The following is a 13789-nucleotide window of genomic DNA, read 5'->3' on the forward strand; positions in this document are numbered from 1 at the left end:
GGGTAGGGGAGAGGGGAAAACGAGGAGTTATCGCTCCTAACAGTGTGAATATACTATACTTATGATACTGAACTGTACATTTAAAAATGGTTAAAACAGTAAATTTTACACTATGTTTATCTTGCTACAATAAAAAACAAACAAACAAGCTGGGCTTCCCATGTAGGAGAATCCTGCATGACAGCTAACATGATGTTCTTCTGGATGGCAAACATAATCTTTAATATATGCCTAAGGTTCCAGCATAGTTATTTCCAAAAAGGGTTTGAGATGACTTACAATAGAGGACAGGGCCAAGCCCAAAGTAAAATCAAGACTAAAAAAGGAAAAAGCAAACAGGTTCACCATAAGTTAATAAACATAGTTAATAATATTGAAAATCAAATTTGACTCGATTTGTAGAGAGATATATTTTTCAAAAAGAGGAAAAATAACTGAATTATTGCCTCTCAGCTCCAAATCCACATTTTATTTCTGCTCTGTGAAAACAGATCTGGGCCTTTTAAATATTTTTCCTTTGTCAGCTAGCATGATCTTAAGCTTTCTCAGTCGAGGGTAGTGGAGAGACACTACAGGAAGAAAGGACTTTACTTCATAGTTCCCTTGGGCTTGCTCAGCGGGCCCCTATAGTATGTGAGGCTTCCCTAAGCACAGATGGCTTTTCCAGCACCAGGCTCCTTCAGTGTGGGTCGCTTCTCCAGTGCCTGGCTCCTCCAGTGTGGCAGCTTCTCCAGCATCAGGCTCCTCCAGTGTGGGTGGCTTCCAATGCCTAGCTCCTATACTGTGGGTGGCTTCTCTAGCACCTGACTCCTCCCTTGTGGGTGGCTTCTCCACCGCCTGGCTCCTGAAGCATAGGCAGCTTCTCCAGTGCCTGGCAACTGCAGTTCAACGTGGCCAGCAGCTTCTTCTGGCATTCACCTTGGATGGTTTTGTAGCAGAATGCTTCCAGTTAGTCCTCCCTGTGAACAGTTTCTGTGGTGCCCCAGAGGGCAGATTTCCAGCAAGTCCTGCCAGCATAGTGCCATAAACACTTCTCTACGAGCCACAGCTGTGTCTTTCCTAACAAGGTCAGGATCTCAGCCCTGGGTGGGGAAGTGGAGTACTCTATCTCAGCCCTAAAGCTGTTCCTTAAATCTGCTATTCCTATATTCTTTAGAGGTTCCCTTTACTTCCTACTAGCCAATCCTTTGTTATTCTAATCTCCTGTTGTAGTTAATATTTTTATTAAACTTTCCCTGTTCAAATTATTGTGATTGAGCCCAGACTGATGCAGAATTGGTATGAGTGGTCCCTGGAGTGGACCTGCAAGAATAGGATTTGGGGATTGCTTTGGTTGGACCTTTGGGCTTGAGCTCAGTGCTAAGGTCCTTGTCAATGGGAATGGAATGCTATTAATCCATGGCCTGCAGTGGCATCACAATTAATCAAGCTATCCCTGTGGTTGATTGTGATCAAGTGCTAACTAAATCACATGTCTTAGGAGCCCAGGTAGCTGCTGCACTTGACCTTAAGATAGTAATGAACTGACTATAAAAACTGTGGTGTGGGATGGGTTATTTTGAATGCCCTTGTGCACTTACAGAGAAAATTACAAACTCAGGTCTGTTAACTTTCGGCTCAAGACACAGTATGAGAACGAGAGAACTTTCATGACAGCCTTAAAAGTAGCTCTTATTTCTAAAAATCAAACATAAAGTTTAATGGTGTCTTGTGCACTTACAGAGAAAATTACAAACTCAGGTCTGTTAACTTTCGGCTCAAGACACAGTATGAGAACGAGAGAGCTTTCATGACAGCCTTAAAAGTAGCTCTTATTTCTAAAAATCAAACATAAAGTTTAATGGTGTGGACTGCTAAATTAAAATGTTAATTGAATTCTCAGTCTTGTCAAATTTCTCGAAAGTTATAGCATTGATTGGTTAAAGAATGGGATTATGAAACTTGAAATGGGGACATCTGATTTAAATAATATGAAACTGATGATCTTGAATCCCCAAGTCTCTCTGAGCCTCCTTTGACCACTGGAAGTAGTTTGCCCTCCACAGACTAGGGTCCCACTGCTTGAAAACCCTGTGAAAATCTCACTTGCAGTGTGCATCTCTTAATACTTCCATGCCTACCACTATATTTACCAGAAAACTATAGCAGCCAAAAAAAGGAAGGACAATTGATGACACGAACTCTTCAGTAATGTAGGTTTGGGTTACTCTACCATGTAAAGAATCCTAACCAGCTGAGGTTCTGGCTGAGAGCAAAGAAAATATGGAATGGATCATGAAAGAAGGAAGGCAGAGCTGTCAGTTATAGCCTTGTGACCAAATACATAAACAAGAACTAGCAGCTTTGCATATTTTCTATTTGCTTGTTTTATGTGTTTATGAGTACATGTTAACCATTTTCTTTTTCTCTCTCTTTCCCACTTCCATTTCATATAACAGTTGCTAGAAGTTAACTTCGTAATCTAGTCTTTACGTAAGAGAATATTCAGTGTGACTGTGACTGAATTTGTGGAGTAATTTGTGAAGCTAGTGATAGATACAATGACTCTTGGGACTATACATCCGCTCATTCAGGAGAAATGGTGAAAACTTCATTTGTAACAATAGCTATATCTTGTTAGGTAGAAATGTAGTTGTATTGTTGGATGGGAGTTCAAATGTGGGTAGAAAGGTGTATATGGAAGCCAAGTTCCTAAAGGCGTGGACTGTTCCAGTTATTGTGCTCAACTCCAAATTCAATATTTTTCTCTGCTCTGTGAAAATCTGGGCCATTTAAACATTTCCCCTTCTAACAGCTGGCAAGATGTTATAAGGTTTGTTCACAAGGATGCTAAAGAGACTGCAGGATGAAAAGAGTTTTGCTTCTGATCCCAGTGTGCTTGCTTGACAGGCTTCTGTGCATTCCATGGCTTCCTCTAGCACTAGACTCCCACAGCACACACAGCTTCTTCAGAGGCCAGCTCTTGTAATGCAAGCGGCCAGCATCACAACTGTCCAGGACCCGCCTTGGACAGTTCTGTAGCGGAGTACTTCCAGTTACATACCTCTCTATGAATAGCTTTCCCTGGTACCCTGGAGGGCTGATTTCCAGCAAGTTCTGCCAGCATAGCATCACAGTGACTTCTCTGGCATCTAGTGAGCCACAGCTGTGCCACTTCTATCAAGGTCTGGATCTCAGCCCTGGGGTTGAGTGGGGACTCTTCCTTGGGTGTTCTATCTTAGCCTGACAGGTGGTAGCTGCTCCTTATATGTGCTTTTCCTATACTCTTCAGAATTATCTTTATTTCTTACTAGTTAATCCCTTGCTACCCTAATCTCTCATTATAGTTAATAATTCTTTATACTAGACTTTCCCATCAGGAGATAGGAAATGGAAGGTAAGATCCTGTTACCTGTCCTTTTCTTTCTCACATAACTATAATCATGAATCTCTCCCAATTCCCTATGTACTTCTCAAGATACACCCTGCTTGCAAGAACTCATCTGTGCTACACATAAACAAAAAAGAAGGGATACTATTTATAATAACTTTCATTTGGGGAGGTTATTCCAGGCCAACTATGCTTTGATACATATTTGTCTCAATGGGTTCATTATCCCTTTCTGGATGATTACTTGTACATTTGCAGTGCTAATAGATCCTGAAATTTCATGTATGTAAAAATAATTTATTGCCTTGTAAGATGATCTGGGATACTTAAAAGCAACAAGAGCAAAAAGAGACCATTTTATAGCCACTGCTATGAAAATATATAAAACTATAAAAATCTATTTACACTTTTAAGCAGTACAATATATTCTCAAAAGTCAGTCCAAGTATCAGAAAGACAACTAAATAAGTAGTCTAAATAACTCAATCTGGAATATATCTAGGTTTAAAGTAGCATAATCCTTTGTCAGCACAAAATTTAGTTTCTAAAGAATAAAACAAAATTTAGTTTTTCAAGAATGAAGATTTATAACAAATGATTTAATACTGATCTTGAATGATGACCACTGAATCCAGATTTGCTGGATGATTACCACTTGGCTGACTGCTGATGTAAGAATAACTAAGAATATAGCCATTTACTTAGAGCCACCACACCAGATATTTTGTTAAATGCTTCAACAATAATCCAGGAGGTAGATGTTATTATTCCCACTTTGTAGATGAGGAACCTGAAGCTCAGAGAGGTTAAGTGAATCATCCAAGGTCACACAGCCTAACTATCTAATTTAAAGCCCATTCTCTTAACCTCCATGTATTACCTTTCTAGTGTCTACACCTCAATGTATATGAGGTGATCTTGTGAGTATGTAAAGACTTTTCAAGGGGCCCATGGGTGTGGACACTCTTAGGGGAAAAATTTCAATTAACTTTCTTAAGTAATAATTCCTCAAATTGTTCTACGTAAGAATGTACCCACAGTCAAAATATCACGTGGTTTTCTGTTCCCACTTTTTTTTATACTCACCTGTCTCCCACCTTATAAATGAAAGCATACATTTTACCCATTCAGGGGGCAATCTGAAGTACTGGTGTAAACTGAACTCTAATGACTGAATAACAAATTGCTTTCAAAAAAATTGAAGGAAGATCTAAACAACTTGTTAAGTTGATGTAATTTTTGGCAAATATCTCAGAAGAACTGAGTGACAATGCTACGATAAACTCCTATCCCTATCAATTTATTTATGTGAACAAGGTTTCTCAAGCTTACATTCAAAAAGATGAAAAACAGAAATAAAATTTATGCTGAAATGTGTCTCATTCTAGGAATAAATAAAATTCACTCATGAAGTAACTGGGAAGGGAAAAAGCCTCCATCTCCTTAAGAGATGATTTACAGTAAAATTTTATGAATACTTATCAAAATTTATAATAATTTATCTTTGATCAATCGAATACTATTAATTGTAACTCAATTTAAACCAATTTTTTACATTAGAAATTTTTCTTAAAAAAAAGTATGATAAGGTAAGCAATACCACTTAGATTTATGCTAAGAATTTTATTTTGTCAACATAAACATGTACAAGAGGATATATGCTTTTCAAAATTTAGGAGAAAGTAGAAAGCTTTAGTATTACTGTTTTAAAAAGTTAAGGATGTTCTATATTTTACCCTGTGCTCACTCAAATTTGAGACTCAGATGTGAGACAAATGCGTATCACATATATTTGCACCAAAAGTCATTACCTGAAAAGAAAGATCAGTCTAGTATTGAACAAGTAACAGAAATGAAAGCAACTACTTCCAAAAAGGTACAGGGCTGCTTGAGAAACAAACAATAAAAGCACACAGTTTATTATTTGCTTTTGTTTCAGTAAAATATGTTAGTGTTAAATCTAAAAAGAAAAACCATAAATTATGTCAGTTTCATTTTTCAAAATGATTAAATACAAGTAAATGCATACTACACATGAAAAAATAAAGATTTCTGGACAGTAATAGGAAGATGGAACTGTGTGGATTCTCTAGGGATGAAAAGTCTCAATCAAATTCAAATAAAATAAAGCAGAGCACTAAAATGTGAGGAAGCTATTAAGCTGTGAAGAAAGGAGACCCAAAGCCATTAATCAGAGGCAGAAGGATAGATGGATGAGAATAATTTTAAAAGTGGTAGTGGCACTGGGTTCCCTCTTAGCAAAAGCAAACAAGTCACGGGACCGTAAGTTCCCTGGATGTACTGTGATCTTACTTGCATCCTGTCTTTGTTCATTCTGCTAGTGCGTTTACCTGGCATAACCTCCCATGACCAATCTTTCTGGCTCTTCTTTCAAGAGGCCAATCAAATGTCACATTACCTATTAGTAATGAGTAATAAAACTTATTTTATTCAGCACTTCTTTTTTAAGGTATCTCCATGTTGCAGGAAATCATAAACCACGAGCATAAAAATGGAAGACTGTTCAAGCATTGTGAGACCAGACTGAGAACAGATGTACTCCACCGTAGTCACTCAAAAGTTACTTACCTCAAGGAAGTCAGTGATCCTTAATCTTCCTATATTATGTTTCTGATGCAAGTTATCATGCTGTACCATTATTTTGTATTTATCAGGGTTTGGCAAGGCAGGTTAAATAATCTGGCAAAAATCCTAAGTGTATCCTGTCTCTTGATGTTCTTTCTGATTTTTTTTCCTACTATATAGTATTTCTGCTGTGGTCACGTTGAGAAAAACATGTATCATAAAGCATAATTGAGAGCAATGATCTCCACGGAAGATTATCCATATATACAAAAGTAATGTCAAAGCAGAACTAACGTTAAGTGGTGTGCGTACATGTGTAAATGGATAGGCATCTATCTTCTATCTACTATCTATTTTATCAATCTAAACTGGACTTTCTTTTTTTTTTTTTTGCCTTTTGTCTTTTTCCGTGTCCGGCAATGGATCGCAACCCTCAGTGTTGCCCCCGGACCGGACCGGGGACCAGCAACGGGATTGCAACCCTCGGCGTTGCTCCCACGCCTCGCTCAGCCAGTGAGCGGGAACCGGTCTGTATGTGGGATCCGAACCCTCGGGCGGGAGCGCCGCCGCGCTTCCCAAGCGGCGCACTATCCAGTGCGCCACCGGGCCGGCTCTAAACTGGACTTTCTAATCTCAGAAAATTTTAACATAAAATGCTCCTGAACATTTTCTTGATTAATTTTTGTTCTCTCACCTTTCACTCACTCATTAGTTATTGTTCCTGTACTTTGAAAATCATCTTGGAAACGGGGATTTAAAAGAAAGACTTCTGGAGCTGGCCTGTGGCTCACTTGGGAGAGTGTGGTGCTGATAACACCAAGGCCACGGGTTCGGATCCCTATATAGGGATGGTCGGTTAGCTCACCTGGGAGAGCGTGGTGCTGACAACACCAAGCCAAGTGTTAAGATCCCCTTACCAGACATCTTTAAATAAAAAAAAAGACTTCTTATAATAAAATCCATTAGTGCAGTGGAAGTTCCCAAACATGCAAATACATCTTTAAAAAAAAAAAAAGACTTCTTATAATAAAATCCATTAGTGCAGTGGAAGTTCCCAAACATGCAAATACTAGGGCTTTTGACCTCAGGCAAATACATTTAAGAACAAGTGTTTCTGTTTTAGTAAAATAATGAAAAGAAGTCAAGAAAAATTTAGGCAACAAACGTGCCACATTTATTAAAGTGTGTATGTGTGTGAGGAAGAGAGGAAGCAAATTTCCTAACTGCATTAGGCAGCAAGATAGTATTTAGAAGCCACGAGAACAAAAGAAAGTGACCTGTAAGATATCCTTATAGATCTTCAATTTCATTTCACAGATATGCTTACCTGTGTATGTGTGTATGTATAAACTATTTAGACTCTCATACCTACATAATTCAATAGAGGGAAAAAGTATATTTTCCAAATGTAAGCAAAATATTTTCCATTCTGAAGTAAAAAGCGAGTCAAACTGGCAGGACGAAAAGTAACATATACACATACTGGTGACAATCACTATTCAGTAATTTATGAAAAAACTATTCACCTTTTCTTAAGAGTACAGTAATTTAAAAAACACTTTAAATCTTTAAATTATATAATTTTGTATCCCATCAACTTATATATGAGCATTATTAGCATTAATAACATACCTCCATAGCCTGGGCTAAGCGTTCTTCTAGTGCCATGTAGGTGAGGAACTGAGGATCCACATAAGAAATAGCTTCAGCAACTCCTAGTCCATCTGCAAAGCCATCAAACAGGCTGGGGAAAAAAAAAACCACACACACACACACAACAACAACAACAACAACAACAATGATTTGGAAAATCACAACCATGATTTGGGAAATCTTATGCTGAGGACATAAGTATATTAGCATACTGATAAGCCAAGAAACATACTGTGAACAGAAAATTTTAAAAACGTTTTAACATAAACCTTGCAGGGTGAGGGGCAGGAGGAACCCAACAGAAATGATAAGGAGTTGAAATACCACCACCTAACCCGATACACTGCCACACTCTGCACAAAGTTTGTAGAAAAATTCTCTTTTGTCTTTAGTTCTAACTCTGAGGACTGCTTAAAGGTAATACTTTTTCCCACCCAATTCTTTTCCATATATTTGCTCTTTTGTTTATTTACGTTTCCATCTGAATATAAACGAGAATACAATTAAAAAATTACTACACTTATTTTAATTTTATCATTAGTCAAAGCCTCTTTTTCTTCTCTCACTTTGTATTGCTTAATTACTTTCGGTTTAAAAATATTTTATTTTCTTAAGCCTTTCTAATTAATCTCTCTTCTCTTCTGAGATTTAGGCCTCCTCCATTATTATAAAGCTTGAAAACTATTTAGCTCCTAACTGCTCATTTTTATTATTTTTTTTTCCTAAAGGATTGTAAGCCCTTTGAAGAAAAATATGTCTCACTTGGATCCTAACCTCCTTCCTCCATCCCTAGACATACACAGATTCCTCCTTTTCCTCTAGTCTTGGAAATACTAAGTATTTGAAAATTTGGAAACCCTAAGTACGTCCTCAGTCTTATTCTCTCTAATCTTACTCCTTTGGAAATTATATTCAAGCCCATTTCTTCAATTATCCTCTCTGCGGGTAATTCCTAAATCTCCACTTAATTCCAAACTCTCCCTGGAGCTCTTAACCTACATTCCTAGTTGTCTGTGGGGCACTTTGCAGAGATGTACTCTCACTACTTCATAAATCCAAGATCTCCAAAGCTGAGCTTATTTTGTTTAAAGGCAAACTTCAGTTGACTTCCAAATCTTAGCAGAATTTGAGTATCACACTCAGAAATATCCATAGTTATACAAGCTAGCTCAGAAATAGTTTTGATGTCAACCCATGTGCCATCATTAAAATTACAAATCTATTGCCAAAAGACACACAAGTGATTCTTATGAAATATGTATCACAGCTTAGTATGTATTTGGAAATCAGCAAACATCACATGGTACACAGGAACAGACATTCTCATACAACCATAGATTTTAGAATTAGAATTAATACTAAGAATTACTGAATCCACCCACTCTTGCAATACTGGGACTCCTTCAACTAGCAGTGAGATGTGCTGTAAAGAGGAAGAGCCCTGTTGGTGGGATTGTAAATCAGTACACCCACTATGGAAAACAGTATGGAGGTTTCTCAAACAACTACAGATTGATCTTCTATACGATCCAGCAATCCCACTTCTGGGTATATACCCAATGGAATGGAAATCATCATGTCAAAGGGATACCTGCACTCCCATGTTCATCACAGTTCTGTTTACAATAGCCAAGATATGGAACCAACTTAAATGTCCATCGATGGATGACTGGATAAGGAAAATATGGAATATATATAACCATGGAATACTACTCTGCTATAAAAAAGAATGAAATTCTCCCATTTGCAGCAATATGGATGAGCTTGGAGAAACTTAAGTTGAATGAAATAAGCAAAGCACAGAGGGAAAAATACCACATGTACTCACTTATAAGTGGGAGCTAAGAGAGAAAGAAGGAAGGAAAGAAAGACCACAGTGGTGTATTAGACTTCCAGGGAGAGAACATACCTAGGGATACAAAGTGGATGGGGGAAAGGGGGATGGGGAGGGAGGTCGGGGATAATTGGGAGGGGGACATGGGGTATAATCGCAATTTGTAGTAATGGGCATGCTGCCAGTATGGATCTGGCCATCACATCTTGGGCACGAGTGGTGACAATCAGCTTTGTATCTCATGAATATTCAAAATCAATAAAAAAAAATTGTACTATGCAAAAAAAAAAAAAAAGGAAGAGCTCTGAGTCAGACAGGGATTTAACTGAGTCATAGTCAAACAACTTGAAAAAATTATTTAACTGAGACTCTATTTCTTCATCTATAAAACAAATTAAATGAGTAGATGCACAAAAGTGCCTGGCACAGACAATAGCACCATAGTAATAAGTCAAGAAACAGTAAAAACATTCCCTCCATGCAGAAAATACACTGCTTTCTATGGTGGTATGTGCCACTGTGGGACAGCTCTACTAGAAGCTTAAAACTTATGTAAAGTAAGCATTCCTACTTAGAACTTTACCCTGTTGCTGCAATTCTGCCTGGTGAAGCAATACAAACTACGTCCACCTTCTCTTTGCAGAAAAACTCTTCAAACAGTTGAAGTCAGTTATCTCCTAGTAATTCTTTTCCTTGGGCTAAACAAACCTAGACACTCAAAGTATGATATCTGGCTGTAATCTGGCCACTGCAGAATAATCAGTTAATGTTAAAAATTCTAATATTCATTTGGCAATCACCATGACATTAATTGTTTCAGACAAGAATCACTAATGGGTGCTAAAACTAGTGGATGGAACTTTGATAGTTTGAGAACAGGTTATTTACAGTCTCAAAGTATCTTCCCATTAGATGACTATTGATTATAAAGAGAAAAATGGCAACCATACAGGGAAGAAATCTGAAAGATTAGCCAAATGATCAGAATCAATATCACCAGTAATAGGATAATGTGACACCATGTGCCTTCTGATATGTACTGAGAAGGACAAAACATCACTTCTATGATGTTTCTGTTAAAAATTCATAACTTAAATCTATTCATGATATCAGACAAATACAACTTAAGGGCTATTCTACAGAATAAATGGCATGTACTTTTAAAAGATGTCAGAGTTACAAAAGATGAAAAAAGACTGAGGAAATATCCAGATTAAAAGAGAGTAAAGAAACATGTTAACTAAATGCAATGAGTGGTCCTGGATTGGACCAGAAAAAAATTTCTCTAAAGGCAGTGGTGAGACAATGATAGACATTTGAATAAGGTCTGTAGATTAGATAATAGTACTAAATCAGTGTTAATTTCCTGACTTCAACAATTTTACTGTGTTACATAAGAAAATGTCCTTGCTTTTAGAAGTTCATACTAGAACGTTTACAGGTAAAGAGGCATCAGTATCTGCAACTTACTCTTAAGTGGGTCAGGAAAAACCTCAGCATAAATACAGGGAGAGAAAGAAAGAGATGGAAACAAAAAGAAGACGGGATTTTAAAATGTTAACATTCAGGGAATCTTAAGGAAGAATATATGAGAATTCTTTGTGCTATTTTTGCCACTTTTCTGTAAGTCTGAAATTATTTCACAATAATTCTATTATTAAGCCATAATTATGTCCACATGGAATTAACTTCTCACAACCTTATTAGGCTAAGAATTATAACCCTAATTTCTTCCAGGAAGAGAGAGAGGTTAATTAAGGAGTTATCAAAGAATAAATAAATGGTAGAGTTGGGATTTGTCTAAATCTAAAAGCCATGTTTTCTCTATATCGCTTCCTACCACCCCAACTTGACACTCTCTGGGTATTTTGCAACACTTCTACAACTTCAATCAATATGAACAAACAAACAAGCTTAATAGAGGACTTTACCCCATTTTCCTTTAAACTAAAGTAAGGAACCAAAAGACTACTTTTTTTCTTAGTGGTGAAACAAATACCATGTGCTAAAGTTTGACTTGAGAGACAAGAATCGCTGCTGTTCGCCATGGCTTTTTTCTTTAGTTGTCAAGATGACATGCTATTTTGATATGAAAATGAAACCATATTTTCATCTTATCAACATTTAGCCACTACCACATAAATAAATATAGTATCACATAAGCAAATAATGAGGGTGCTGACCTATCTAGATTCAAAAGAACAACACTCAAAAATTGTGTCTTAAAAATCAATGATAAAATGCTTTCCATATTAAACTAAGTTGAAGCTCCACAAATTTGGGGACCATCAATAATGTCTCTAAAACCTAACACAACAGTCATATCCAGAAAGATAATCAGTGAATTAGAACCTAAAAGTTTCCAATTTTAAGTTAAAAGTATATTCAATAAAGACTTCTATTATTCCTTCAAAATTTTTATGCTGAACAATTTTTTTTTTTTTTTTGTCTTTTTCCGTGTCCGGCAACGGATCGCAACCCTCAGTGTTGCTCCCGTACCGGACCGGGGACCGGCAACGGGATCGCAACCCTCGGTGTTGCTCCCGCGCCTCGCTCAGCCAGTGAGCAGGAACCGGTCTGTATGTGGGATCCGAACCCTCGGGCGGGAGCGCCACCGCGCTTCCCAAGCGGCGCACTATCCAGTGCGCCACCGGGCCGGTCCTATGCTGAACAATTTTTTAAAAAGTTCTTTGGAAATATGTATCAAGATCCTAAAATACCACATATTTCAGCAATGCCACCTCTAATAATCTTTCCTAAAGGAATAGCCAGAAGTACAGAACAAGTTTTATGGGGAGGAAAAATAGTTCACCATACTATTTCAATAGGTAAATAATCTGTTAAATCTTAGTAATGGAGCTGAAAAAAAATTACTTTTACAGAATCTTGAAAACTTGCAACAGAAAAATTCCCTCATAAGAAACCATAATTGCCACCCAACGTGCATAAATAATGCTAAACAGATGACTCTTTCATCTGCTGATCATTTCGAGAAATTATTTTGCACAATGGAGACAGAAAACTTTAGAATTAATAAGGAGCACAGTAAGAAGGTAACTGGGAGACACAAGAGAAGGAGCATCAAGAAGGAAAAAAAGAGGGGCCGGCCCGGTGGCGCACTGGATAGTGTGCTGCTTGGGAAGTGCGGCGGCGCTCCCGCCCGAGGGTTCGGATCCCACATGCGGACCGGTTCCCGCTCACTGGCTGAGCGAGGCGCGGGGGCAACACCGAGGGTTGCGATCCCATTGCCGGTCCCCGGTCCGGTACGGGGGCAACTCTGAGGGTTGCGATCCGTTGCCGGACACGGAAAAAGACAAAAAGACAAAAAAAAAAAAAGAAGGAAAAAAAGAAAGCATCTAGGTCAGCAAGACTGGGATGAGGTGGAGCCACTGATTCTCCATAATGTTCGGGAAACCATGAAATGGGATTTGCAGAACAGGAATGCTTAAGGTGGAATTATAAACTGCGTGGCTGTGATGAAACCGCACTTCTAATTCAACTAAATGACTGATGAAAGTCTGCTCTGTAGACATGATTTTTTCCCCCTAGGGAATAAGAACAGAAAAGCGTAAGGAGGATTTCAAGAAGATGCTGAGTTTCTTGTCTGGAACAATCTGGAGGAGTACAATGAAGTAGCTAGCACACACAGAATGAGAAACTGAAGACACAAAGGAGGCCTTAAAAGCATAAGCTAGAAACCTGCAGAGATATCAGGGGATATGAATGAGTTTTCCTTATCTTTATTGTTCTAAATTTTCTGTAATAGAATTTTAACTGGAAAAACAAGACAAATTCTTATAAATATATTTGTTCAGAAAAGGAAACAAAGGTAAATACATCAACCCATTTATTCCCAGAAAATGTAACAAAAAGGGATCAGTTAGACAAACACGCTTTCTACATCTTAATAATTAGCTGCTTCCAAAGAGATACTGCATCCTTGAAAGATAAGCTCAACTTTATAAACCAAAATAGTTAAACTCTGAGCACTGTTTCATAAGGTGTAACAATGCTATAATCCACTTCATTTATATACCTCTTTTATTTGAGGCTCACTATTCTGTCAGCATAAAATAAATTTAGTATTTCCAACATCTCTGGAAAGGTAGAATTTTATCCTCTGTATTTTACATAGAGAAAAGAAAAAGGAAGGATAGTGAAGGAAAACCGTATTCTTATGATTCTTCTGATTCAATCACGGGTTTTTTAATTCTTGAAGTAGTATTCATTAAGTGCTACATAGCATATAAAGCAAAAAAAAAAAAAAAAAAAAAAAAAAGGAAAAAAACCCAAAAAGGGTATAAAAAGCTAGGATATAAAGGGAGCTCCAAGAGAGAAAAAGGGCA

General features: G+C 37.6%; 1 protein-coding gene across 2 annotated transcripts in view; it reads right to left on the reverse strand.

Annotated features, from left to right (window-relative positions):
• The window catches only part of PJA2 (praja ring finger 2, E3 ubiquitin protein ligase), a 50116-nt gene that overhangs the window by 10952 nt on the left and 25375 nt on the right, over nucleotides 1–13789 (reverse strand). For both annotated transcript variants that reach the window (XM_008578345.1, XM_008578346.1), the window contains exon 6: nucleotides 7589–7700. In XM_008578345.1, coding sequence (XP_008576567.1) covers nucleotides 7589–7700 — 112 coding nt within the window. The remainder of the gene's footprint in view (nucleotides 1–7588; nucleotides 7701–13789) is intronic.

The sequence above is a fragment of the Galeopterus variegatus genome, unplaced genomic scaffold (assembly GCF_000696425.1).
Source record: "Galeopterus variegatus unplaced genomic scaffold, G_variegatus-3.0.2 Scaffold1668, whole genome shotgun sequence".
Taxonomy (NCBI): Eukaryota; Metazoa; Chordata; class Mammalia; order Dermoptera; family Cynocephalidae; genus Galeopterus; species Galeopterus variegatus.